Source organism: Suillus paluster, assembly GCF_016628075.1.
Source record: "Suillus paluster strain FC165 chromosome Unknown EDB91scaffold_71, whole genome shotgun sequence".
Lineage (NCBI taxonomy): Eukaryota > Fungi > Basidiomycota > Agaricomycetes > Boletales > Suillaceae > Suillus > Suillus paluster.
This window is the reverse complement of record NW_024537631.1, coordinates 155,869-179,420: the sequence shown is the minus strand read 5'-3', so window position 1 is coordinate 179,420 and position 23,552 is coordinate 155,869. Positions and strand designations below refer to the sequence as shown.

The following is a 23,552-nucleotide window of genomic DNA, read 5'->3' as shown; positions in this document are numbered from 1 at the left end:
CAAGTTCGAACTGGGACCGCTGGAGGCTGCGTCGAGATATGAAGGGTACTCGTCTCCATTGGTCTCGTCCTCGATGTGAAAGCGGGGAGACTTCATTCCCGTGGCCTACGGCACTGTCACACGCAGCGAATGATACGTCCTTAAATTAGTTGACTATGGCGCTTGATGGACGAACGTGCGTTACGGTACCAGATCACCTATTCGCTATCTTGAATCATGTACAAATCTGCAACAAAATGACGTCCTTGTGGTCAGAGGATACTCGGATGCGTGGCTTCTGATTCTTGATGCGCTCCGCTCCTCAGGAACAGACGTAAGACTCAGAGTCTCACGTCCGTAATTATCCAACGACACATACCCTGCAAATTGGATACAAATCTTTCCACTGACCTGTATAACGACTATCACTATCGCGTACTGCTCTCGGACAGTCAGCTCACTAAACTTTTCCCCCGATCTCAATCCAGAACCTAACGTATCTAAGCCCGAAGGGTGAACTCGGCAGGCTTTTTCAAAGGGGATACAATGATGGAAGTGCGTGTTCATCATCCTGCATCATTGAAAACATTTTTAACGAGCAATAGGTCTTTGCAGTTTTAACCAGTTTTTGGAAACGACGTAAATCAAGTCCGCGATACAGTGATATTGTATATTGCGCGGAAAAAGCAGAGGGGCCGGTCGGAACAACATATACAAATAAATTGCTGCAACTCGAGGACAAGGTCAGCCCTGTTTTTATTTGTTTATTCGATGCTTCAATAAAACAGATATCTCAGTTCAAGCACATCGAAGGCGCGGTATTCAGTATTTCGAGATGCGCGAGCATTGTTCCAGCTTCCAAAGTCCATCCCCCTTCCCGAGTTTTCTATCCGTTGGACCGGCCAGCTCTGCCCTTCACGAGAGGAAGGAGAACCGAGTCTGCTGTCTGTTGTTGTTGTTGTTACGCGTGTTCTACATATGTGATTATAGTCATGACCCCGAGCACTGCCGAGCCTCTGGCACCTCTCTCTACCTCGCTGCCTCCTATCTGCTGGTCTATCCTCCGCCCTGCCTAATCCAGCTGATCGATCCTATGGAACGTCCCGCCGGCACGCCCCGCTACACCGTGAACAAGAGGGAAAGGAGCTGCTTCGTCAGATAGATATGGCGCTGCTCCCTTCCACTTTCAGGTTGTCTGCATCATTGTCCTGTAGCTCGATAATCCCTAGCAGCTGGGACGGTCCGCTGCCGGGTTTTCAGGTCCTACCATACGTATTACCTGCATTTTCTTGGGATGACAGGAATCTGGAATCTCTTGATGCTCCTCCCTCGTCTCCTGGGCATATAATTCCATCCAATGTGCTTTCGACGCTTTCCGAATATGATGACTCCGAAGGAGACGAGAAGATAAAAATACCCTTATCCAAGCTTGAGCAGAGCTAGCCAGAGTTTGAGACTCGCATCGCGCTCGACTTTATACGTGTTGCACCGCACGTTTCCTTCTGTTCCTTGTGCTTTCGGCCTCATACCCACCCGCCCGCCTCTCATAACTCAACAACTTGTTGGAGGGTTGTCGTGCTCGTGCTGAGTATCATTGGCAGCTTGTTTGTCTACAAACATTATATCCTCGCAGCAAGTCGCTCCATCTCGCGAATCCCTTCGGTCGTAGTTGCGTTGTTCAATGCCAAGGGCGAAGATACACCCGCAAACACTTTACGTTACCTTATCTCTCGAATTCATTACGCTGGAAAACTTTTTGACGAGGACCTAGTGCTCCTCCGCTGAATAATAAGCCCGGACACAGCGAGCACGAATACAATCATTCTTGCTGTATACTTACGTGAGTACAGATCTCTTGCAAGTAACACAGCAAATTTACAAGATTGGAAATTTATGTGGTTTATGATTTAGAATCCTTCGTCAAGAACACTATTGCAAGGAGCGTTTTGTTTCAGATCTCCGGGGATTGAATTCTACTGGAAAATGGCAACCGCCACTTACAGCAATTGTGCCCTATCCGGTTCTCTTGCCGGATGGGCGATGCATTGAAACAAAGTAAGAATATGACATCAAGTGTTCTACAACCATGGAATTAACCGTGTGGCAGCTAATCCTCAATCCTCAATCCTCAATCCCGATCCCAACTCCACCCCGATTCGTAAGCATAAAATGTTCGCTACTATGTAGTCTTCAAGCCTACATCTCTAACGTAAATTAACGAATTCGGTAGGCGCGGCAGATATAATGATGACTAGACCTGATGTGCAGCGGCCCAGCTCGTGGGGACAAGGAGACGTCCTTCGCGTCCGTGAACTATCTCAGCGGACGCCAATTGGCACAATTCCGAGGATCGGATATGTGCATGGACAAGATAATGACGGCACTTCACGACTCGGCACACTGAGCAGCGCACTTTTACTCCAAGGTGAGTAAGGATGTGCCTCGGCATGCTTCCCTTCTTGATTGTTTTGGAACAGTCGCCCCACGAGCAACGTTCACTGGCACTTTCTGGACCAGTGATGCCGTGCCATTTCATATGGGCAGACATTGCACCGGGCGTTCCTTCCACAGACATGCCGCAGATGTCCCCCTGTAATTTGCACTCATACACGACAACTGGTTGCCCGCTTTGTTCGACTCGAAAAAAGGTTTCTGGATGCACGGGAATTATATAGGGAGGCATGTATAAGACGGTTGATCGTTGGGGGACAGAAGCTATTAGATGCACTTCTGAGAATGATCGAATGTAGGCTGTTCTGCGGGTCAGCAATGATATTCTTGTTCTTTGGAGAGGTGTGCTCGACATACCAGAGGGGATAACGTTGATTAAGGAGAATGTGGTCAGACAAAGTCTGGATATTGCTCTGAGAGCTGGGGGATTTCAAAATTCGAAGTGAAATGCTCATCCTCTGTTCGTACATTTGAAAACGTTTTTATACGGTTGGGGGCGGCATAATGGGATCCTGCCCGCCAACGAAAACTAGTAAACCACGACGCCGCAAACTTCCAAAAGGAGTCTGCAAAGTCAAGGGAAGACTTCTGAACGAGATATTTACGTACTCTTACATAAAGCTTAAGCACTTAAGCACTTAAGTACCTATCCCTTCCGGTGCAATCGGCACCCCGCAGACACATCGGGGTTATCAACATTTAGGGCAGGTTTAAATGTTGTACGCCATGGATGAAACTTAAAGCTTGAAGTTTTGCCCAAAAACCAACATTAAAACCTTCTCCCAAATGTCGATAACCCCGATGTGAGAAGTCGGCGGTCACGCTTTTTCGCAGGGTTTTGTGTGACTGCATGTGACCAATTGAAACAAAAGTGTCACATTTTCCCGCCAAAATGTGTGACCTGCCGACTTCTGTGGGGTGCCGATTGCACCGGAAGGGATAGTACGAACCGCGTCGGGGCCCCACTGATCATAAAGCAGCAGTCCGATTATCGCACGGGCAGGAGTGTCCGGTTGGTATTGATGAACCTGCGCGCCTACAAGGAACAATTTTCACACCGTATCCAAGCGTTTCCATCGCAGAGCCACAGTCTCTCATCTCGGGTTTCCTGTTGTGCTGATCAAATCGATGCATCCTCGCAGAACGTCAGCCATTAAAATTCTTGTCATGCATAGTACCACATTAATATAACGATATCTCGTAAGTTATCGACCAATGGCTGAAAGCTAAGCACGATGTAGGGGTGCAATCTGTGCACAGTACCACAGGACTTACATCGAGATTTGAGATGAATCTCTTCTGTTAGATTTGGTTTAAGTATTTGCTGTGGGTTAGATGACGAATACGAGCGCTTGAAATGACGGTTGTGTAAGCCCGTTGGCTTACCTGTGTTCCCATCATCAGCATAAATACTGTCCAAGACAATGAAGCGTGAGCTTTCATTATCACTGCCTTTTGGCGTAACGGTTAAGCGACGACAGTCTTGACTACTTACAGGTTGCAGCATATTATAAACTCTGTCGCCCCTCCTGTGTGATAGGATACGCATCTCCGAATATGACGTTGAATATGAACTATCTGAATGGAGCTTACCCGTTGTCAGTCTGCCAGGAGCTGTTAGTGAAGGGTAGACTACGATCAAAATTTTCAAGCTGTAACAGGTAAACTATTGAGTATCCGTGCACCGAGGCATACAGTAAGATCGATCTAACACTCCCGGACCCAAGTCTTCGGGCACTTGAGAACCTCCATCACCTTTCCTTCAGCCGAATCACTCTCCTCAAACATCTCTGACATATACTCCCATCTTGCTGTTTCCGGCATTCCCATCAACACATTCTCCACATTAACGCCGGGTGCAGCCAATCCAAATTTAATCCCCCTCTCGCAAACGAGGTTGAATTCAACATACCGCCCGCGTCGAAGGAGCTGCCAACGGCGCATGCGCTCATCAGAAGGCATGCTCTTCCGGCGATTGAGAATACCCATATAGGAGGGGGTGAATGCATCTCCGAGAGAACGAACGAAGGCGAAGATGTCATCTGCTGTGCGGGGACGGGCTTCATCATCTACAGAGCCTAAGATAGCGTTCATCTCGTCGTTAAGATCGTCGAACCTAATTCCTCCAATACCACGATACTCCTTGCGATGGGGAATGAAGAAATGATCGTCGCAAGACTGCTTGAACTTGGGATACAGGGCTGTCCCATAGGCGTCGCAAACGGCCTTCAGCGTCTCATGGAATTCCTTCGCGTCCTCCTCGAACAGGTATGATGGCGTGAGATCTGTGATGCCACCAAACCACCACCCAACGACTTTTGCGTCTTCCTCTGTGGAATCCATCACCTCAAAGTACCTGTAGTTCGCATGCGCACTTGGTGCATTTGGGTTGCACGGATGCACGATTAAGCTAATGCCGCCTGCAAAGAAGGGAAGCGCAGTCATAGTATTGACATCCAGGGATGAATGTTCGCTGCTCATTTGTTTGATCGCAGCAGGGGGCAGAGTCCCATGGATCATGGAGATATTGACTCCGGCTTTCTCGTAGGTGGCATCATCTGCGGAAGAGGCAAATGTGCAGGAGATGCCACCACCTCCTTGTGAACGTGACCAGGTATCGCGTTTGAACCGACACGGGGGGACTGAGGCATCTTCGAGAGCACTGACGATGTCGTTTTGGAGTTGGGTAATGTAGTCGATCACGCACTGCCGCATCGTAGTGGGGGTGGGCGACAACTCGGAATTTGACATATTTCTTGATGGCCCGAGCATAAGATGTGCCCTGTATCCTTCCTTGATATAGATAATTGAATGGGCCCGAGTCGTAACGCGGCTTCATAGTTCATGCATGAGACCAGTGCGCTGATCAGATGATGATGATTGGAGATCTCCGAGTCGACATTGTCACTACCACAATCTTCAGATCAGAATCATCAGATGATCCAATCATCTCCCACATATTTGCTAAATTTCTGAACCCATTCGAAGTAAGTAATTACTGGCCAGACGATGTGAGAGCTCGATTATCACCGTACCGGAGAACAATGATACTTATTAGTAGAACGAGGACGAGGTAGAACGGCGGGGACTTGTTAAGTGACTTGAGTCGGCTTGGCGTCCTCCCAACCTCCGTAGTCTCTATTAATCATGATGACGATGATCACACAAGATTTGCTTCGTGGCAACTATTCATCAATTCCTTTCTTCACACGATCTTTTTATCTACATAGCTCCAACAAGCACGACTGAATCGTGGCCAGGTATGTCTTTTGTTCTTGCATTGGTTTCTGCTCATACTTTCCTTCAGCGAGGTTTCCAATAATACCATAGTTTACAGGCTGCAGCTGGCGATGCTATGCGACGACTCAGATGGTGTGAAACCACTTCCGCCGGTTGAGCGGGCTCCGCTCCTCCATAAAAGCTCCTTGTGCGATCCCAGAAAGCATACAAATGTCAGTTTTGGGTTGATTGCCCTCACAGCTCCTCACAGCCATGCCTCGCATAATTGTACGTCCCCAATATTCTTCCCACTAGCGATGTGCTTTTTGATCATCATGACATTGACGCTCGATTTAGCCAGCCTCCTTGGTGCCTGGGACATCCTTATAATACAAGCTATAGAGTGAACGGACTTACTCCATACAGTCAACATGGCAAGCAATACAACCACAGCTTCCCCGGCTGTCTTAGTGCCCCCGCCGCCTCCACCTGGGACCAATTACATTGCAATAATACAGCCATCTCTCAATTCGATCATGATCGGACACACCTTCACAGTCGTTCTGATTCCTCTGATCATTGCTCTTTTTTATTTCTCCACTCCACTTTCACGGAGAAGACCCATATTCATTCTCAATGTTGTAGCGATCATTTTGGCATTCACGGCTGGGGTTATGATTGACAGTCTCGCTGTTAGTACCCTCGTTGGTTTCTTGCATATACACACATATTGATTCACTCCCAGATTCATTCGGTGTTGTCACCATTGGACCCATGGCCGCCAACAGTGCGCTGTTTTCTTTTTTTTTCGCTGCTGATGCTTATGTGTTCGTCCAGATGAACATCGCCATTGGAATTATAGGCGCATTTCAATCAATCCTTGTTGATCTCATCCTTCTACTTCGCCTTACACTTATCTACTCTTACTCCCTTGTCGGCCCCAAACGCTTCGCCCTCGTCACCGCACTTCCTATACTCCTTAAACTCGCGCGCCTCGTTAACATGTTCATTTTCATTAAAGTCCTTGCGGATGCTGCGCGTGGCCCATTGGGGAGTGAGAACATCGCAGTGGTGTGGGCCACTACTCCTTACCTCAAGATTGAGTGGTCAGCTCAGCTTGTCGACAATGCGTAAGTGTTTCAACTTAAAGAGCGCACCAGAGCATTGAATTTTCGTAGCTATGCCTCCATAGCCTTCCTATGGGCAATCCGTCTTCGAAGAATTCATAGATCAGGCGTTACGAGTGAAATCAGCCCGCGGAGGAGTATGTTTTCAATTTTATAGGAGTCAAATTGACTTAACACGATATCTAGCAACGTTTGGACAACGGCTACGCGCCCTTTTCTACATTGCTATCTCCAACTTCGTCTTCCCTTCTCTCCTGTCCCTCGCACAGCTGGTTGTCGTGTACAAAAACGTATACGTCCTGACAGTCAACGAGATCGTACTCGTCAACACCATGGTTGCTGTCATTGGCGTCGTTTTCGCCACTGTGTGGGCTGGCTCCGTAAATTATCGAGACGAGAAAACCGAGCCTAGGGTGCTTGAAAAGGCGCAAGACGTGAAATGTGATGGACCAGGAACGTGGAAAGTTGCGACAGTGGAACCTAGTTTGACAATTGGGTCGACTGTCATTACTGACCGGACGCGTAACACGCGCGGGGATGCCATAAAACTCGTTGACATGAATCAGACCTCAGGTGAGTGACCGACAGGTCTATACAGCATCATTGCTCTTAACACTGCATTTATAGATGTCTTTTCAAAATCTGCTGCAGGGGATTCGCGAAGACAAGTCGTTATCTAGTCCCAGCAGATATCTCACGTCCATATGCATTGTGTGCAATAATGGCAAGCATGCGAAATCGAATGAAGGTGCCACAATGTCGATGTTATGCACGTGGGCTGGGGGATCTATTCGTCAAGGTCTATTCTGGTGCGCACGACGTGCTGAAAATAGCATGCGACATGCCGCCGCAGGGGATGTACAAAATTAGGTCACAGTGACACATAACTTGGCTTTGTTGTCGTGGGCATGCGGCCCTGCCAACGCTTACGGGCGGAGCGCCAGCACCAACCCCGGCTCGCACACATAAGGACACCTGCGAGATGAATCGGCGGCACTCCCGTAGTAACAGTCCACCCACGAGACCCCAAAGTTGAGAAACTCGGAAGAGTGTTAGCATATTTTGGCCGAGCAACAGGGTGCTGGGTGCGGTTCATATCACCTCCCGGCGCTTGTAGGTGTAGGCGTCCGATTAAAGGTCGAGACTGGCCAGCTGCGACAGCATTGTGCGTGATGAGCATGCATCAGAAATGCGTGCTAAGTCACGATCACGCGATTAATAAATCTTTCTACGCTGTGTGCCTTCCTGGACTCCTAGAGCATAAACGAGTGTCTCGAAGAAGGTCACGGTCATAGCGATGGTGACATGTACCTGATGAGAGACTGTCAGTCGTCCCTTCAGACTTCTATATCATACTGCGGCAGACCGTCGGAGGACACGAACCAGTTTAGATCGTTGAGCTAAACAGATATCTCGTTCTTCGTGCAGCCTGATAGTACCCAACCTGAAGATGACTGTTACGGCAAGACGGGGCGGCCCGCCACTGTCACAGATCATGTCACATAGTAACATGACATTTGCGCCGTGACTGACCAGCGTTCCTCATCGTCGCCCACGACGCTGACCCATTATCCTCTTTCAACTTATTGATAGCCGATATCGAGTAAATTTTACGATCACATCCTGAATCTGATCACACCCAGTGACTTGGAAGGCAGCAGTCTCACTATTTCCACCATTTGCTACCTTTCGTTCTCCTGATCATGGATGAGCTCGTGCATCATTGTCTCCGAGAACTTTCGTTCGACGGCGATCTTGGTACGTTCAGCACTATACTGATACTGATCTCGATCAGTCGTTCGGCGCTTCTTTCTTGGCGAACTCGTCGCGAAGAGGATCGTTCGAATCCCCATAATGACAACTCCTGAACATCCATTTTCTCGATTTTCTCGAACGAGATCTGATTTTTGTTATTTGCCGTTCCTGCAGGTTGCAACGTTTCCCGCTTGCGAGATTTCATCGTAGGATTTCATAGTCACGACGCTACCCACCCGCAAGTCGTCGACGATGTCTTTTGCGCGTTCGTCTGGTCCATAGTCGTCCAGCAACCCACTGTCCGCGTTGGTACTGTCCCTGCGGGTGTGTCGTCCGAAGTGTACATCGCTCCTCAGACGAGCGCAAAGCGTAAGGCGGCAGCTAAGGGCGAGGTACTTGTCGAAGAGGCCCCGCCGTCTCTTACTCTCGTTGAGAATGCACGTGCGAGGTCACTGGAAGACCTGAAGGCAGAATACGGTGAAGACCTCAGAATTGCTGTTGACCCAGAGACATCTTTTGCTGCAATCACAGGATCACATATCAGAGTATGTGACAATTTCTGTTCAACTTAATCTGAGCTCATCATCATGCAGTCCTCGAAACTCAGTCCAATGGTTTACAGCGCTTTGCAGCTTATCACAAGAGGCCGCGAAGAAGGTATTACAACTGTCGAGCTCGGACGTAAGACAAAATACGATCAGAAGACATGTTTTTATGTCATTAAACAATTGCTGGAGCTTGGCTTAATGTATGTGTAGGTCTTTCTCTCTGTGAAACTCGTAATGATGCAAGGATAGTATCAAAGCACGGCGGGGAGGTGTTGGTAATCACTCCTGTATTCACAAATATTTTGTGGAGCGCAGCGCGTTCTGGCAACAGATCCAGCAAGAGGAAGCCAAAGATGACGAGCCAATTGTTATTGGAGAGAGTCATCCACAAGACGGAACACCTGTCGAAGATGGGACTCCCACAGGAGAACCTTTGGAACTCGACTTTGAGCCTGTGGATTCCAGACATCTGTCTAGTCTCCCACTAATCAAAAAGCGAATCGTCAAGTTGCTGAAGGCGTCGCAGAACAATATTCACGCGTCAAATAACTTAATGATAACCATCGTATGTAATGCTCAGTTATGGTACTGGAATTTTGCTGAATCCTTGCAGGGCTTCACGAACCCAACCAAGACAGACCGTCGCTTCTTCCAAACCCGTCTGCGGGAGTTGATTGCGCAAGGAGTGATAGAACGTGTATTGGTCCCGAGCTCCAAAGTAAAAGACAGGCTTGTCAAGTGCATACGACTTGTCACTCCGGACAATCAACTCCCAGAGGGCGGTGTCGTTCTTACCCCTCAGGAAGGCGAGGACGATGAGAAGGAAGTTGTATTTGATGATGCTTCTGGTGCGATACATCATTTTCCCGTATTCCGCTCTAACCGACGTCTCAGCTGGTCACATTGAGGTTAGGGCAAACCGCACAATACAAAAACAAGTGTCAGATCTGCTTGAAGAAGCAGGGTCTTCTGGCAGAACTCTCTACGTAAGTCTCCACGCAGCGCGCCAGGACAGTGTTTTGACTTTATTCGCAGGAAATCTGCGGTGCTCTTGGCAATTTCGATAAACGCACTATTGAGCTTATGTTGACGCGAGCAGCCAAAAGTCGACCCCCTGCTCACCTCAGTGATCTCGGGACAGCGGACTTCATGGAGTCGTTTGGGCGGGAAAGACGACATCGATACTATACTCTCGCCGCATATAAAACGGTCATGGCCAGCGAAAACCTCGAAGATACGACGATGTCATATGTTGACATCGATCTTTCAAAAGCCGGTGATTTTGCTGTTTTCAACGAGGCGATGTTTTGCGATGACGATGAAACGCTCCACTACTATGAAGACACATTCAAGGGCAAGGAGGGCGCCAAATCGAAGACAGGGGCTAAGAAGCGTAAAAGGGAAGAAACTGAAGATCCAGGAGATGAGGAAGCGGTTGAGGATGCGCCAGAACCTGCCCCAAAGGCCAAAAGAGGTCGCCCACGTAAAATCCTACGCGCTGAAGAGGGCGGTGACGTTCCTACCCCGGCGAAGCGTGGTCGACCTCGCAAACAGCCGATTCCTGAGGCGGGTGATGCGACCCCGACGGCACCTAAGGTTCCCAAAAGGCGGGGCCGTCCACCCAAACGGAAGCCTGATGCTGAACAAGCCGACTCCCATGCCGAGGTTCCAACGAGTGAGCCGATGGAGGGTGTGAGTGGCCCTGTTCTTCAACCACCAGTCCCGTCAGCGTCTCCACCAGTGACCGGCGGAGACTCTCCAGAGAGTCGAGCTATGACGAGTGTAGCTACTTATCGACAAAGAGCGGCGTCGGTCACACCCCATCCCGTTTCTAAGCCCCCGACTTCAAGTCCGAAGGAAGCAGGTCGTTCGTTTCAGGGACCATTTGACGATCATCACCATATTAGTCAAGCTGTAGCAGACGCCAATGTGCAAGCCGCGGTACCACCTCCGTCTGCTGTTATTGCGGTCACTACTCACGTTGGTGACGTGGTGGAATCTCGCACTGGGCTTGTGGGTGTTCATGTAGAGGAAACAAGCCCCCGGAGATCTCGCAGAAAGCCAAAACTTCGCGAGGGTGATGCTTCTTCCAGCCAGAAACGTGGAGCTGCTATATCTGGAATTGAAGTGGAAGGGCTACCGGGAGACGATTCTACTGATCGAATGAATGAATCAGAGGTCACACCACATGTAGTGGACGGTGCGATAGTCGATGGTTTACCTGTCACGGGTCATCATCCTTCCGCACAAGATTCCATGATTATCGATCCTGCGTTGCTAGAGACATCCTCTGTAAGTGAATCGCTCAATTTCTTCACTCGGTTAATCTGATAGTTGATGGAGGCGGACGTGACGCCCGTGATAGGAGAGAAACGAAAGGGATCCCCACCACCAGTGATGGCTTCTCAACCCAAGCGCTCGCGAACGTCTACGCCCGGTGACAAGCTTAAAGGAAATCCGAACATATCTCATTTACGCCGTGAGAACGAATTTTTCCGGGTGATTCAAGACCTTGGCGGCATTGCAAATCTGCACACAAAACATTTTTTTGATGCTCATATCGCTCTGCTGAACGATATGGCTCAGCGTGGAGAACCTGCAAGTGCGCCCTCAGGAACTCGTATCGACAAGAGAACTGCAGATGCCACTATAAAGAACATGGAAAGTCGCAGCCGCATCAAAGTCCTCAAAACTACTGTTTTCTCTGCCACGGGAAGCACTCGGCCTGCCTCTCTGGTTTATCTCCCAGACACGCCTCAAGAGAAAATCAACGCCTTTTTGCATGACCTGAGTCACAGCGCCCCGACTCCAAACGTTCCGCCAGTTAAGACATTCGAGGAGCCTGTGGATTTCGGAGCTCCCAGCGGCGTTTTGCAACGCACCACTCTACCGCTTCACCTGCTGCAAATAGAGACTCCCGGGAAAGATGGCGGTGAACACCAGGTTCTTGACGTTGCCAAGGCGGAGGAGCTCTTCTCATACGACTCTGAAACGATCCGCGACGTTCTCCTTACGGAGAGGACCACGGTAGCACAGTTGTATGGCTTCAGGGTTGGGAAGGCCGCTCGGTTGCGGGACTTTCATGTCTTTACCCTTGGATTGCTCGAACAACATTCTTCGCCTCGTATTGTGTCCCATGAGCATCTTATGATCGACATCTCCTTGTATCAGCTTGACGTTCCCATTGCCGTTTATTGCTCATTTATTGCTGTTCTCAGCTACGACGAAGAGCTATCAACGCTTATGGCCTCGGCGGAGGGCAGAGAAATACTGGTCAGAGATCTGCCGAGCCGAATATCGGCAAAGCTGCAGGTGGGGAAGTCGCGTTCCAAATCTCGCGTTCTGGAACTCTTGGACACCCTTCGACTCCTTGGCCTTGTGACCCCTTACGAACCATCTACAGACGAAAACGCGGATTTTAGATGTACACTCCCTGATGGTCGGACAGTTGCAGTTAGAGCAGCCTCTTTCGAAGGATGGCGGGTATCTACACCATCTGCCGCACCTCAATATTGGCGTTTCAATGAAACAGCACCGTTATATCTCTGGGCTCTCTCTGATTCTTGCCCGTCTTACTGGAGGCATGTCTCTGTGAAATCTCGCTGCGATGGTGTAGCTTTTTGGGACGAGCTGCATAAAGTCAGCCGAGACGTTGCTTATGCACGAAGCACCGTTTGTCCAACTCACGGCACTTTAGGACCTCCGGCAAACACACTCCTTGTTCGATTTCTCCGCCGGAGAGTGTCTTGGGACTTGGAATACCACCTAACTTGGCACCAGAAGCGGTACCTAGACAATTCCGTAGACAGCGCCACGGCCCGCAGTCCACTTGACGAAGAGGACAGTGACTCACGACTGCAGCAGATTTGTCGTGTTCTTAGCGCTCCGCGCGCGCCTGTTGTCGCATACCTCAAAGAAGCTGCTGAAAAGGCTTTACGTGAAATGAAGAAAGCACGGGCGAGGCAGAAAAGAGACGAGGCAGAGCATCACGCGAAGCAAAATATCGAAGCCAAAGCAACACTTCAACAGAAGGCTGCAGAAGCAAAACTTCACAGGGAAAACGACTGGGTAGCTCTGCTTCAGCGCCTGCACCCTGGGCCACTCAAGGGCACGGTTGGCATCCGGATTCGAGCTGTTCGCAATCGCTTTATGCAATCCAGCTCAATCAGAGATACGGGTCGATGGCAAAGCGAAATAGAAAACGCCATCCGGGAGGCGCGACTAGCTTCAAACAAGGTTATCGCAAGGCCGAAGGCGCTTACGCGCCCCGCAGCATTGCCACCCGTTGTAGCCAATCCTCCTGAGAAATCGGTGCATTTCCTCATAGCTCAGCAAGGCCCGCCTATTCTCCCACAACAAATCGGCAAATCAAGAGGGAAGACCAAAACCAAGGGAGATTATGGAGGCTAGTTTTGTTCGTTGACCTTCTGCTGCGCATCTAGGAATGACCACCCTCCGCAGATCAATCAGAGCATAAAACACCACAGCAGCGGCGCTCCAGATTCCATTGGACTCGAGAATACGATGAGCTCGCCCGTGATACATCCGCTGTCATTCGTGCTCGATGTCGCGGTGGGGTCAAGATCGACCTTTCAGCTTTCGACCAAGTGTTTCCCGGTGTCCCACGTAATTCTGTCCGTCTCCGTCTCTCTCATCTCCGAGAGAATACTGGTGAAGAAGTGTACATGAAGCGTCTCGAGGACCGATGGCACGACCTTTGGATTCAGCATAGGGGTACCGAGCATCTTCCCGACGAAGATCCTCAAAGCCCGTCGAACTTTGACATCATAAATCACATAGAGTTTCTCCGGCAGCATGTTGATAAGAACGCCTTGTAAGTTTACGCAGTATTAATCCATGGAGATGCTGACCGCAACTAGGAGAGTTGGCTACGTTGAGCATACAACTCGGACGAAGCTACCAGCATCCGTGGATGATATCATACATCATTTCAATGTGCTCTGCAATACGACTATTTCTCCTGCTTGGGATTTTATGTGGCAAGCTACGGTCGAAGAAGGTCGAGAGAAACAGTTTCTCCGACAGTCTTTCACTCATGGAGCAGACGATGTTCCATACGTCACAAACACGAGTGACGATGTAGTTCAAGTCGCGGAAGCTGCACTGAAGGTGGCAGTTGTTTGCTTGACCTGTCCGCTTGCTTCTTACTACCTGTTCGCCTTTCTACAGATGGTTTTTGGCATGCCTACCGAGCATTACGACGCCGACTTGTCAGCGAAAATGCTTCACAGCGCTGGCGATCAGTCTGTATCCCTTGCAACCTCCAACCTTTTACGCCGCGGAGTCTTGTCAAAGGTGGTTCGCGATCCCAAAAAGATGAAGCCGGGACGTACATTAAAAATATCAGATATGTGCGTAAACCTTGCTATCAATTGACGCTTCTGCTGATCAACACCCTTGCAGCAACCTAAACGCCATCGGAGGCCCCATACATGGCGACTTATTCCAAGACGCTGTAGCTTTGGATGAGGTATTCGCAGAACAAGTTGACAGCATGGAGTGGCCTTTGTTAGCCTCTGATGGTGACACCGCAGCACTACTCCAGCTGGTGTCAGAGGAACAGGTACGCTGATGACCAGGCTGCATAGTAGAAGCATCGCATCGACAAGAACACACAGGTCGATTTCATCATAGATATGGCACAATCGCGAAATGCTCGAGCAAGGCTTGACTGGAACAGCAAGAAAGCAGGTCTGTGCAGTGCCTTAGTTACAGTTATTTTCCCTCTCACAGAGAATAGATGACGATGACATCGAGACTAGCATTCAAGTCCGCTTGAATGCACTCGACGGAGACGATAATGAGGGCAATGGAAGTGCTGTATTACCTTCATATGAGACGCGCTCGGATCCTACGAACATGCCTTTGGACGAGAGCATGCAGCATGGACAAACGGTAACCGGAGCTGAGGCTGCTTGCACTGAGCAGACACAATCAAGGATTATAGATTGCGTGTCGTGCATTGAATCAACTTTTTCCGAGTTCGCCGCTCGTCTGGATAGCGAACAACAAAAACTCGCTCGAAATATTTTTGATGGAGTCCGTGCGTCGTTAGAGTCAGGCACATCAAAGTCGCACTACCTGGTATGTTTTCTACTTGGTCGTCCTTCGCCAGCGTGCTGACCCGCCTGTACTTTGAGACTCTTGGTGCTGATGATGTGGTCATGGACCTGCTACAGCGAATGTCCCAAACATCTCCACCCCTCATTATGTGGGCTGGATACTCTGCGCCGGTCATCGTTTCCTGCCTTTATGCTCGTCCTTGGACAGTGGAGATCGTTAGGGAACCAAAAACTCTTGCCTTACCTCGACGTTGGCTAGACATCCGTGGGGGTACAATACGAGACGTCTGGAACGCCGCTTTGCATGCCGTGGTGGGCATCATTTTTTTCCACCCAGGAATTTCTCAGGTGAGAGTTTTGATACATTGATTCGCACGCTCGGTCTCAATCCGACAGACCGAACTGCGGTGGAAGCTTAGGGCAGTGTGTGACCGACAGGAACTCGTGGACATTATGTGCTTCTTGTACCGCGAAGAAGCTATTCACGCACGATTTGGTACAGATCTATGTCCGACTGGCCCAATGTGGCCGGCCACATTGGACGACGGAGAGGAACAGCAGGTTTACTGGTTCATTGGAAAGATTAAATATTGGTATCAAGTCTAAATCCATCTAAATCCATAATCATATTACCAGACGTGATTTGATTCAAGACGCAAAAGCGTTTTAACGAGCAACTTTGATCATGAGGATACTAAAATTTCTTTCCGTCCATATGCTGTGACTGCGGTGCTATTCTGAACTGACAACATATTTGCAATTCAATCATTGTGTACGTAGACTCCGATGATTTCGCTATATTCCAGATCAGTCTCCGAATTCGAATCCAGCAAGTACCATCATACCATGTTCAGTGGTCGAGAACTCAAATGAGGTTACTCAAATAGTGATCATAGCCTTCGGGGGTCCAAGTCCGTCTCGATGTGACAGTGCTCGTTATATTACAGTGCATAGGTCCTCAAATACATGGCATTTAGATACAATGTGGGTATCTACAGAATAATATACAAATTGTGGCGATATGGGAGAGGACGAGGTTATTGCCCTTGACACGCGCAACCAGCGCTAGGTCTGTTGGAGGACTCTGATGGAGGCAGCCCAGGAATTGCCTTCGATGTTCCAGAATGCTGAGAGGTGCATCTGTTGAAACGAATATCCATCTCGCCCTCCGACTTTCCACGAGAGAGACCTCGGAGGGAGAATACCGTCGTTGCATAGCTGATTGACACCATATCAGCGTGAAATCACAAGAGGAAGAATGATAAACACCTACGTTGAAAAATCCGACAAACGAATACGCAATCTGACGCGCGAGATCAGCCCTTGTGATAGGCGCTTCATTCGTCCCAATGTTAATAAGGTACTCCACGGCATCGTAGCCAGACCACTAACACGGAACTCAGACTCCACCATCGATCGAGGGTGTGAGCACTTACAGCGATGACGAGCTTGAGGAATGGGACCTGAGTACGGTTGAGGGTCGGGAACATGATCTCGTGGGGATTTTTCAAACGCGGTGAACCGCCGGGCTGAAGACACTCCTCCAATGGAATGCTCAGACTGTTCCTTTCTGCACCGACCTGGAAAAGCACAGTCGAGCCGTTTCTTTTACCCCGCGGAAGATTCATCGGGACAAACACCTCCGCGCCGTGAGACGTACCAGAAGACTGAGTAGAAATAATCACCGTCAATCTAGAGACAAAATTAAACAAGCAGATAGACTCACCGATGCTGAAGAAGAACTGTTCACCCCAAAAGACGAATGTCCGCTTACTTGGTGGGGAAGCACGACTTGGTGTATTCCCTGCGTGTTGTTATCCATGTCGTAGTTAAAGGAATGGCTGTCATAGTTAAAGCCATAACCGTTGTCCTGGTGCGGGTGGGACATGTTAGCAAGTCTAGTAGATCGCCGAGCTGGTGCGTTCTCATCATCCAAGCTGCCTGTGATTTTATACTTGCTTGACGATCCACAGGTCAAAGAGTGTTCAGATACCTGTTGGTCGCTCGTGAGGTTTGTCCATAGTCCAAAGCGCTCATTAGTCTAAGCAGCCCTGAATCCATGTAGCTTCAAAGGATGTTTAGACCAGTAAAATCGCGGCAAGGGAGAGAGGAGAGCTCATTGTCCTCCCAGTGCACGTAATGTTCCTTGGAGATGGAGGAGGCAAAATCCCATTGAAGAGGCACTGGACCACCATGTGAGCATGTTGTAAGAGTCCCTCAAGGACTGTACAAGCGTCCCGTCAACCGTTACACAAAGGGCGCCACGAAGTGCCTTGGCCTTGTGCGTGGACTTGAGCTCTACACTTTGTCTCACTTCGGAACTCGGATGTTAGTCATCGAAGGGATGTGGGACAGATACCACTTGGTTACCAGTATAATACAGCCAAGGACTCGTTGAGCTGTGGAATATACTCCTGATTAGCGTTCTCGGGTAAGACACACCTGGAGGACGGATACCCATGTGATAAGATGCAGCACGGACAACTCAAATGAAATCTCCCAAGTCAGGACTCCGCACCAGTGCCTTGATCAGGTAAAAAAAAACTTATCTTGCGTATAAAACCCAACAAGCTCAGCCCCGAGATCAAGGTTTATAACTGAATCCCTCGGACCCGTGTTGGACGGATGCGAATTGCAGGCTCGATCGCAGAGTGACGAGTTTAAATCTATGTAAACACCTAGCGCTAACGTTTTTTTCTTGAAAATAAGACGGATCATCAGTTGGCAGGTACTGCATTGCAGGTCCAACTCACCGTTGAGTGAGAAGTTGCGGAGATGAAGATGCCTCATTGCTTATTTGAGACTGAAAAAGGAAGCAAGGAAATTATCAGTGAACGTTAACATGCATGCAGTTTGAACGGCTGTTTAATATCCATTTTGCTTTTCTACCTCTTACCACCGCTACATTCGTTAGGTTCTTCCCCTCCTTTATCGATACCATCCTTCATGTATTCTTCACTCTTTTTCTCGTTCTTTCTCGCAATCTTCTCGGTTGTTGGAGTCGGTGCATCAGAGACACATACCATAAAGTTTATCAACCAGTAAGTCACACATGAAGTAATTGCGCCGCGTAATTCTAACGGCAGGAATCACAGATGTGGTCACGGAACCGTGAGCTACACCCCCCATTTTAGTGGGGAAAACATTCGCTTAGATTTTATCTAGCCGTGCTTGGTTGTGAATGGCCAAAATGTATCTACAGGACAGGACTACACCGTCCAAAATACGTTTTCCGGAATCGCGTGAGCTCCACTTATTCCTCGTCCTCCAATGTTGGCTCAATCATACATAATCAGATACTTGCAGACTGGTACGTATAACACTCATACATAATTTCTGTCAGATCAAACCTGAATTTCCACAGGGCAGTGTAATGTTAACGGCGAGGAGTGCACCTTGCTCGAGATGAATTTGATCAACCCGACCTGTGCCGGATGTGGCTCCAGCAGCGATATCTCGCTCATATCACCGTAAGTTCTCTTCCTGTGTGCATAGTTCTACCCTCACCGCCTGCACTCAGTCATGTTTTCAACGTCGAGGCCTCTTTTGCGTGCGTAACCAGATCTCCACGCATATTGACATTCTGACGAACAAATAGGTATTACAACGGATGCGACGGATTTGGGGCCGATTGTGAGTCTAGTCCGATGTGGACTTCTTATTTATCCTTATACATCGCTTTCAGGCAACACCCCCAACTGCGCTTCGGCTTTCTATGCCCCAGAAGACTGGTACGCCCAACGCGCATGTCAAGCGAACGATGTGTGTAACCCTTAAATCATTGGAGTCACCAACTAATCAGTCATGGCCCAGGTGAACCTCCTCATTGCGTTTTGTGCGAATGCATCTGAGATTGTACTGGGCGGAAGTCTTCCTTCTCCCACCTCTTCGAGCTCTGTCGCCATAAGCACATCTTTGCCGTCAACCACTGCGACTTCATCAGAGACAACTCCATCGGGCACTACAATGTCGAGTGTTTCACCCACCCCGCCCACCAATGTCGGCGTGGTATCATCCCCCGTTAGTAACAGTAGCCCATCGTCCAGCGCGAAAAAATGCCAGACACGGCCCAGCAGCACCGGCACTCTAGCAAAGCGCAGACCCACGGGACTCGTGATGAACAAGCACCGCGAGCACGCTCGGTCCTTCTGAGGACGCGCTCTACTCCTCGTTTACTTTTAACAGTTATTGATTAACTGCTGGGATTGCTGTTTTTGTTATGGTTTCAGAGTGCTTCGATATCGCCTGATGTTCTTGTATACCCTTCCTCGCATTCACGCATGCGTGAATGCCTTCGATCGGGTGGATGCCCAGGTGGCGTTCTAGATGTTGCTTTACCCTCGGTCATGTAGCCGGTCTTAGCTTTCCCGGTACCGCTATAGATATATTGTTGTGCTCACCTCGCCTCCCTTCTGTTTTCTTGTTAACCTGTTACAAAGTCGTCCTAGCACTACTTGATGTAGTCTCTAGATTTATGATACTGTATATCAACTTGTGTGTCACGCGTCCTTATACATCAATTCAGCAACGCCTCCCGGAGATACACCCGTCCCTCGTAGCCCCTGAGAGTGACCTTTTCCTCCAGTCTGATCCCCTCGTTCTCGTAGTTGCCCAGGACAAATGCGTACCCCGCTACTCCTCCGCCGGCCTCCCCGAGGTCGACCTCGACCTTGCTCTCTTTGAAATTAAGTAGTACTAACGCAGACGCGGACCCGTAGCTCCGCATGTATGCGAACACTTGTTCATGTGCTTCGAGAAGCATTACGAAATCACCGTAGATCTTGGCGTAGGCACGTGTTAATGTCGAAGGAATGGAAGGAGGGGCAGACACGGAGATAGAGATAGAATTGAAGGTGGAAATAGAGGGTGAGTTAAGTAAAACGAAGGGCATGCCGGAGAACATATGTGGGACGACTCACAAGAACGTCGTGCGCCTTCCGCACCTTCAGCGCACGCTTCCAAAACGCGTGCACGCTGGTCTCATCGCCGATCTGTTGTTCGGCGTTCCATTCTGGGTAATCATCGTTCACGCGCATCCAGGGTGTGCCGGTCGTGAAGCCTCCATGTGCATTCGCGTTCCACTGTACAGTACATACCATTAACATTAAATAGGGTCACTGGAAGGAAGAGGCGAGTTGCATTTACCTGCATCGGGGTTCGTGCGTGATCGCGCGCCTTTTGCGCGAAGCTATCGTGGAGATCAGACATAGCAACATCCTCCTTCTCTTGCACTTTCTGCCTCTGCTCCTTGATCCTGTCCAATCCTCAGCACTTACGCCCACCATCACATAAAAGAGGAAGATGAAAACGCAACGCACAAATTCCAGTAGTTCTGGCTTGCTACGTCCTTGTACTCCTCGATTCCCCACGTCCGTGGGAAGTTCTTGAGGCCGAGTTCCTGCCCCTGGTACACGTATAGTGTCCCCGTCTGCGTGATCTCAAAGATAGCGAGCATCTTGGCAGAGATGGCACGCCACTGCGCCGAGTCGTTTCCAAAGCGCGACACCGACCGCGCGTGGTCATGATTCTCAATGAAAACACTTTAAGCCACCAAACCCAATAATGCATCATCATTCCACTCTCCACTTAATATCACGCAGAACTCACGCATTCCAAAACCCCTCATCGCGCTTGTAGCGCTGCCAGCGGCCAACAATGTCTTTGAGCTCGGCGAGCGTCCACGATTTCTTGAGGAGCGGAGATTCGGGGGGCGAGTCGATGTCCATGAGCTCGAAGTGGAAGACCATGTTAAGCTCGCGGTTCTGCGGAAGGACGTATGCGGCGAGCTCGGAGGCCTCGTGCGTGAAAGGCGTTTCGCCTACCGTGATGAGGTCGTTGTCTGTGGGATTTAGGTTAGTCAGTGAGGAGAGCGGAAAGGGAAGGGGGGGGGACATACGGGAGAGGACCTCGGCGTGCATTTGTTTGATGTATTGGTGAACCCGCGGGCTGGGGAGGTTAAGAGGTTTTCGATGAGTGACGATGAACCAACTCACCCGTTCGCGAAGTACATGCTCGCGGGCTGATGATACTGCGTGTGGTCCACCACAGGCGCATCGGGCAGACCATCCGTCTTCGAGATGATATTGATCACATCCATCTATCATAATGCGCGAATTATTTTGTCAAAGAATAAGGAGGAGAGGGAACATGCGCACGCGGAACCCGTCACACCCTCTGCGGACCCAGAACCGCATGACATCCCAGACGGCAGAACGCACGGCAGGGTTTTCCCAGTTTAGGTCTGGCTGCTTAGATACGTACAAGTGGAGGTAGTACTCCCCAGTTGTAGGGTCGCGGTCCCAGGCGGAGCCTGTCGCACAGTGAAGTACAGATTGACAATGGAACAGTGCGTGGTTCAGAACGATCATAAGGATGGGACGGCCACCGTCACCATGCAAGGAGGTTAAGGAAGATATGACCACTCACCCTGGAACACGCTCCTCCAGTTATTCGGCGGAAGTTCTTCCCCATCAACAACTTTTCCAGGACGCCAGATGTACCAATCGCGCTTCGGGTCATTTTTGCTTGATTTCGAAGCGGTGAACCAGGCGTGCTGGTAAGATATATGTGATCAGTACGCGACAGTAATTGCAAGTAATTGGTAGAAAAATGCAGCACATGATGAGCCAGAACGATAGAAGGCTTACCTCATCGGATGTATGATTCACCACCAGATCCATCCTGGTAAAAAAAGACTCAGAATGATACCCAGAAATAGGCTAGGGCTCGAACGTCACGTACATAAGCTTCATCCCCCGTGCGTGCACACCTTCGAGAAGGCGGTCCCAGTCCTCCAGGGTGCCATAACGTGGATCGATATCCTCATAGTCCGAGCTGATGCGATTAAGGCATCAAGTACCGGAACCAAAAAGTGACGATTAGGGCTCACATATCATAGCCCATATCAGCCAACGGACTGCGATAGATCGGACTGAGCCATATAACGTCCACACCAAGATCCTTGAGATAGTCGAGTTTGGCTGTGATGCCTGCGAGATCGCCGGTGCCATCACCGTTCGCATCAAGGAATGAGGCTGGATAAATCTGGTAGACGGTCGCGGATTTCCACCAGGGTTGTGGAGTAGACATTGTGGTCAAGTTGCAGAGTAGAAATGCGATAGGCTGGAGGGTATAAGTATATCAGATAGATAGCCATATGAAATTAATACATAAACCTAACCCGAACACGAGGCCAGTTCAATCTGCCAGGGTAGATGATTAGCTTCGGCGAGTTCTACCGTGCATGAATATATGAACCCCACGTGCATCGTGACCATTTGGAAATTGGGTTATCGAGTCACTCTAACGCAACTCCAGCGTCAGTACTCAAGAACAACTTTGAGGTGTGAGATACAAATATATGAACACCTTTGCTAGGCCATTTGGTCCTAGTCTCCCTTAGTCAAGACCTTGAAGCTTGAAGATTTGACGATCGTTCTTTCTTGTCATCTGGTCCCCTGGGCAAAGGACATAGCTGTCATTGTGGGCTTCACCTTGGTCGTGACAGTCTAAGCTAGTGTACGGTGAAAGTGGTGATGTGAATTAGCGTGAATTGGCATTAGGCATTTGGAATTCCTTTGCAGTATTTGTCGAGCTGCTGCTAGTAGTCGCGTCGAGTTCGAGTTGCGGGATCCTTGAGGAAAGGATGAGAGTTGCGCATTTGCCTCGTTGATCAAGTAGGTTATCAATGTCTCTGCGAAGTATCACCTCCATGAACTTTCGAATCTGTGACGCAAAAGTGCGCCGAAGCCTTCGTTTCGACACGCAAAGAGAATTCATCTTGACAGTCTAGTAGAGCGGTCTGTGCTAGTAGGTCACTAACAGGTTAGAGATAGCATCATTGAAGTTACGTCAATCAAAGTTTCGGCCCAAGTAACAAGGCTTGTGTTGGAGTCAGTCGAAACGAGAGAGTCGGAGGAGAACGGACCGGAAAGATGAAAGTGAAACCATACGAGCGCAACATCCAAGTATAACGAGGCGACGTGTTGACGTCGGCCGAGGCTCGTCAATATTGAGACGTCTATTCCTACGTTACACTAATTTACTTATCTATGCTAACCGTACTATAAAGAACGAGTCACGTCAACCGAACATCTCAGATCTTTCCTAGAGTCTGAGATGTATGTTTTTATTCATTTCTATGTTAACCTATAGAGCTAACATACCATTAGATATATTTGTCTTTCCAGCTCCCTCTTCGTTGCGGCGCTCGCATAATCTCTTTAGCTTGTGCATCAGCAAAAGACCCATAATTTTCGCTTGTCAAAAAGAAGATTGATGCTTACGGAGAGCTTATGGCGCTGGTGATGGAGCAACACGATTGGTGGAACAGAGATTCAAGACCTGAACACCGATATTGCTGCTACATCAGTAAACCACAATGGTCTGTA

The 23,552-nt window shown here is 49.3% G+C and overlaps 6 protein-coding genes across 6 annotated transcripts; 3 read left to right on the top strand and 3 right to left on the bottom strand.

Moving 5' to 3' along the window:
• Positions 1-3,820: 3,820 nt before the first annotated feature.
• Positions 3,821-5,358, bottom strand: EDB91DRAFT_786816 (coproporphyrinogen III oxidase). Its single transcript, XM_041328403.1, has 2 exons — positions 3,926-5,358; positions 3,821-3,842 (listed from the first exon to the last, which is right to left on the bottom strand). Exon 1 carries the CDS (start codon positions 5,200-5,202, stop codon positions 4,138-4,140), a length of 1,065 nt encoding a protein of 354 aa, XP_041173023.1. The 5' UTR covers positions 5,203-5,358; the 3' UTR covers positions 3,821-3,842; positions 3,926-4,137.
• Positions 5,359-6,080: 722 nt separating this feature from the next.
• EDB91DRAFT_1059488 (uncharacterized protein) lies at positions 6,081-7,357 on the top strand (the record flags this gene model as incomplete). Its single annotated transcript, XM_041314250.1, has 5 exons — positions 6,081-6,341; positions 6,395-6,436; positions 6,487-6,779; positions 6,828-6,913; positions 6,963-7,357. The coding sequence occupies 5 exons, from the start codon at positions 6,081-6,083 to the stop codon at positions 7,355-7,357; spliced, it is 1,077 nt and encodes a 358-aa protein (XP_041173022.1).
• An 861-nt stretch (positions 7,358-8,218) lies between these two features.
• Positions 8,219-15,933, top strand: EDB91DRAFT_786767 (uncharacterized protein). The gene is made up of 15 exons (XM_041328402.1): positions 8,219-8,534; positions 8,706-9,076; positions 9,125-9,279; positions 9,329-9,644; positions 9,693-9,927; positions 9,974-10,065; positions 10,115-11,371; positions 11,423-13,484; positions 13,541-13,913; positions 13,960-14,451; positions 14,504-14,663; positions 14,719-14,791; positions 14,841-15,184; positions 15,241-15,510; positions 15,559-15,933. Exons 1-15 carry the CDS (start codon positions 8,480-8,482, stop codon positions 15,766-15,768), a joined length of 6,465 nt encoding a protein of 2,154 aa, XP_041173021.1. The 5' UTR covers positions 8,219-8,479; the 3' UTR covers positions 15,769-15,933.
• Positions 15,934-16,097: 164 nt separating this feature from the next.
• EDB91DRAFT_786575 (uncharacterized protein) lies at positions 16,098-17,164 on the bottom strand. Its single transcript, XM_041328401.1, has 4 exons — positions 16,889-17,164; positions 16,599-16,829; positions 16,436-16,549; positions 16,098-16,380 (listed from the first exon to the last, which is right to left on the bottom strand). The coding sequence occupies exons 1-4, from the start codon at positions 17,048-17,050 to the stop codon at positions 16,228-16,230; spliced, it is 660 nt and encodes a 219-aa protein (XP_041173020.1). The 5' UTR covers positions 17,051-17,164; the 3' UTR covers positions 16,098-16,227.
• A 787-nt stretch (positions 17,165-17,951) lies between these two features.
• EDB91DRAFT_786443 (uncharacterized protein) lies at positions 17,952-19,644 on the top strand. The gene is made up of 9 exons (XM_041328400.1): positions 17,952-18,203; positions 18,258-18,273; positions 18,328-18,404; positions 18,459-18,472; positions 18,527-18,632; positions 18,683-18,712; positions 18,761-18,795; positions 18,848-18,924; positions 18,976-19,644. The coding sequence occupies exons 1-9, from the start codon at positions 18,109-18,111 to the stop codon at positions 19,312-19,314; spliced, it is 789 nt and encodes a 262-aa protein (XP_041173019.1). The 5' UTR covers positions 17,952-18,108; the 3' UTR covers positions 19,315-19,644.
• A 34-nt stretch (positions 19,645-19,678) lies between these two features.
• Positions 19,679-22,251, bottom strand: EDB91DRAFT_1252675 (glycoside hydrolase family 13 protein; the record flags this gene model as incomplete). The annotated part of the gene is made up of 12 exons (XM_041323539.1): positions 19,679-19,942; positions 20,082-20,243; positions 20,308-20,416; positions 20,481-20,702; positions 20,770-21,001; positions 21,059-21,108; positions 21,156-21,259; positions 21,318-21,472; positions 21,589-21,715; positions 21,810-21,843; positions 21,904-21,996; positions 22,052-22,251. 12 exons carry the CDS (start codon positions 22,249-22,251, stop codon positions 19,679-19,681), a joined length of 1,752 nt encoding a protein of 583 aa, XP_041173018.1.
• Positions 22,252-23,552: the final 1,301 nt, after the last annotated feature.

Bases quoted from the DNA above. Each gene is read 5' to 3' on its own strand.
- EDB91DRAFT_786575 (XM_041328401.1), bottom strand. From the start codon at position 17,050: ATGTCCCACCCGCACCAGGACAACGGTTATGGCTTTAACTATGACAGC. The intron at 16,830-16,888 runs GTGAGTCTATCT...ATTTCTACTCAG, and splicing joins ACAGTTCTTCTTCAGCATCG to TCTTCTGGTACGTCTCACGG. The intron at 16,550-16,598 runs GTAAGTGCTCAC...GTTCCGTGTTAG, and splicing joins TCCTCAAGCTCGTCATCGCT to TGGTCTGGCTACGATGCCGT.
- EDB91DRAFT_786443 (XM_041328400.1), top strand. From the start codon at position 18,109: ATGTATTCTTCACTCTTTTTCTCGTTCTTTCTCGCAATCTTCTCGGTT. The intron at 18,633-18,682 runs GTAAGTTCTCTT...GCCTGCACTCAG, and splicing joins GATATCTCGCTCATATCACC to TCATGTTTTCAACGTCGAGG. The intron at 18,796-18,847 runs GTGAGTCTAGTC...CATCGCTTTCAG, and splicing joins CGACGGATTTGGGGCCGATT to GCAACACCCCCAACTGCGCT.
- EDB91DRAFT_786767 (XM_041328402.1), top strand. From the start codon at position 8,480: ATGGATGAGCTCGTGCATCATTGTCTCCGAGAACTTTCGTTCGACGGC. The intron at 9,645-9,692 runs GTATGTAATGCT...GAATCCTTGCAG, and splicing joins ATAACTTAATGATAACCATC to GGCTTCACGAACCCAACCAA. The intron at 14,792-14,840 runs GTCTGTGCAGTG...CACAGAGAATAG, and splicing joins CTGGAACAGCAAGAAAGCAG to ATGACGATGACATCGAGACT.
- EDB91DRAFT_786816 (XM_041328403.1), bottom strand. From the start codon at position 5,202: ATGCTCGGGCCATCAAGAAATATGTCAAATTCCGAGTTGTCGCCCACC.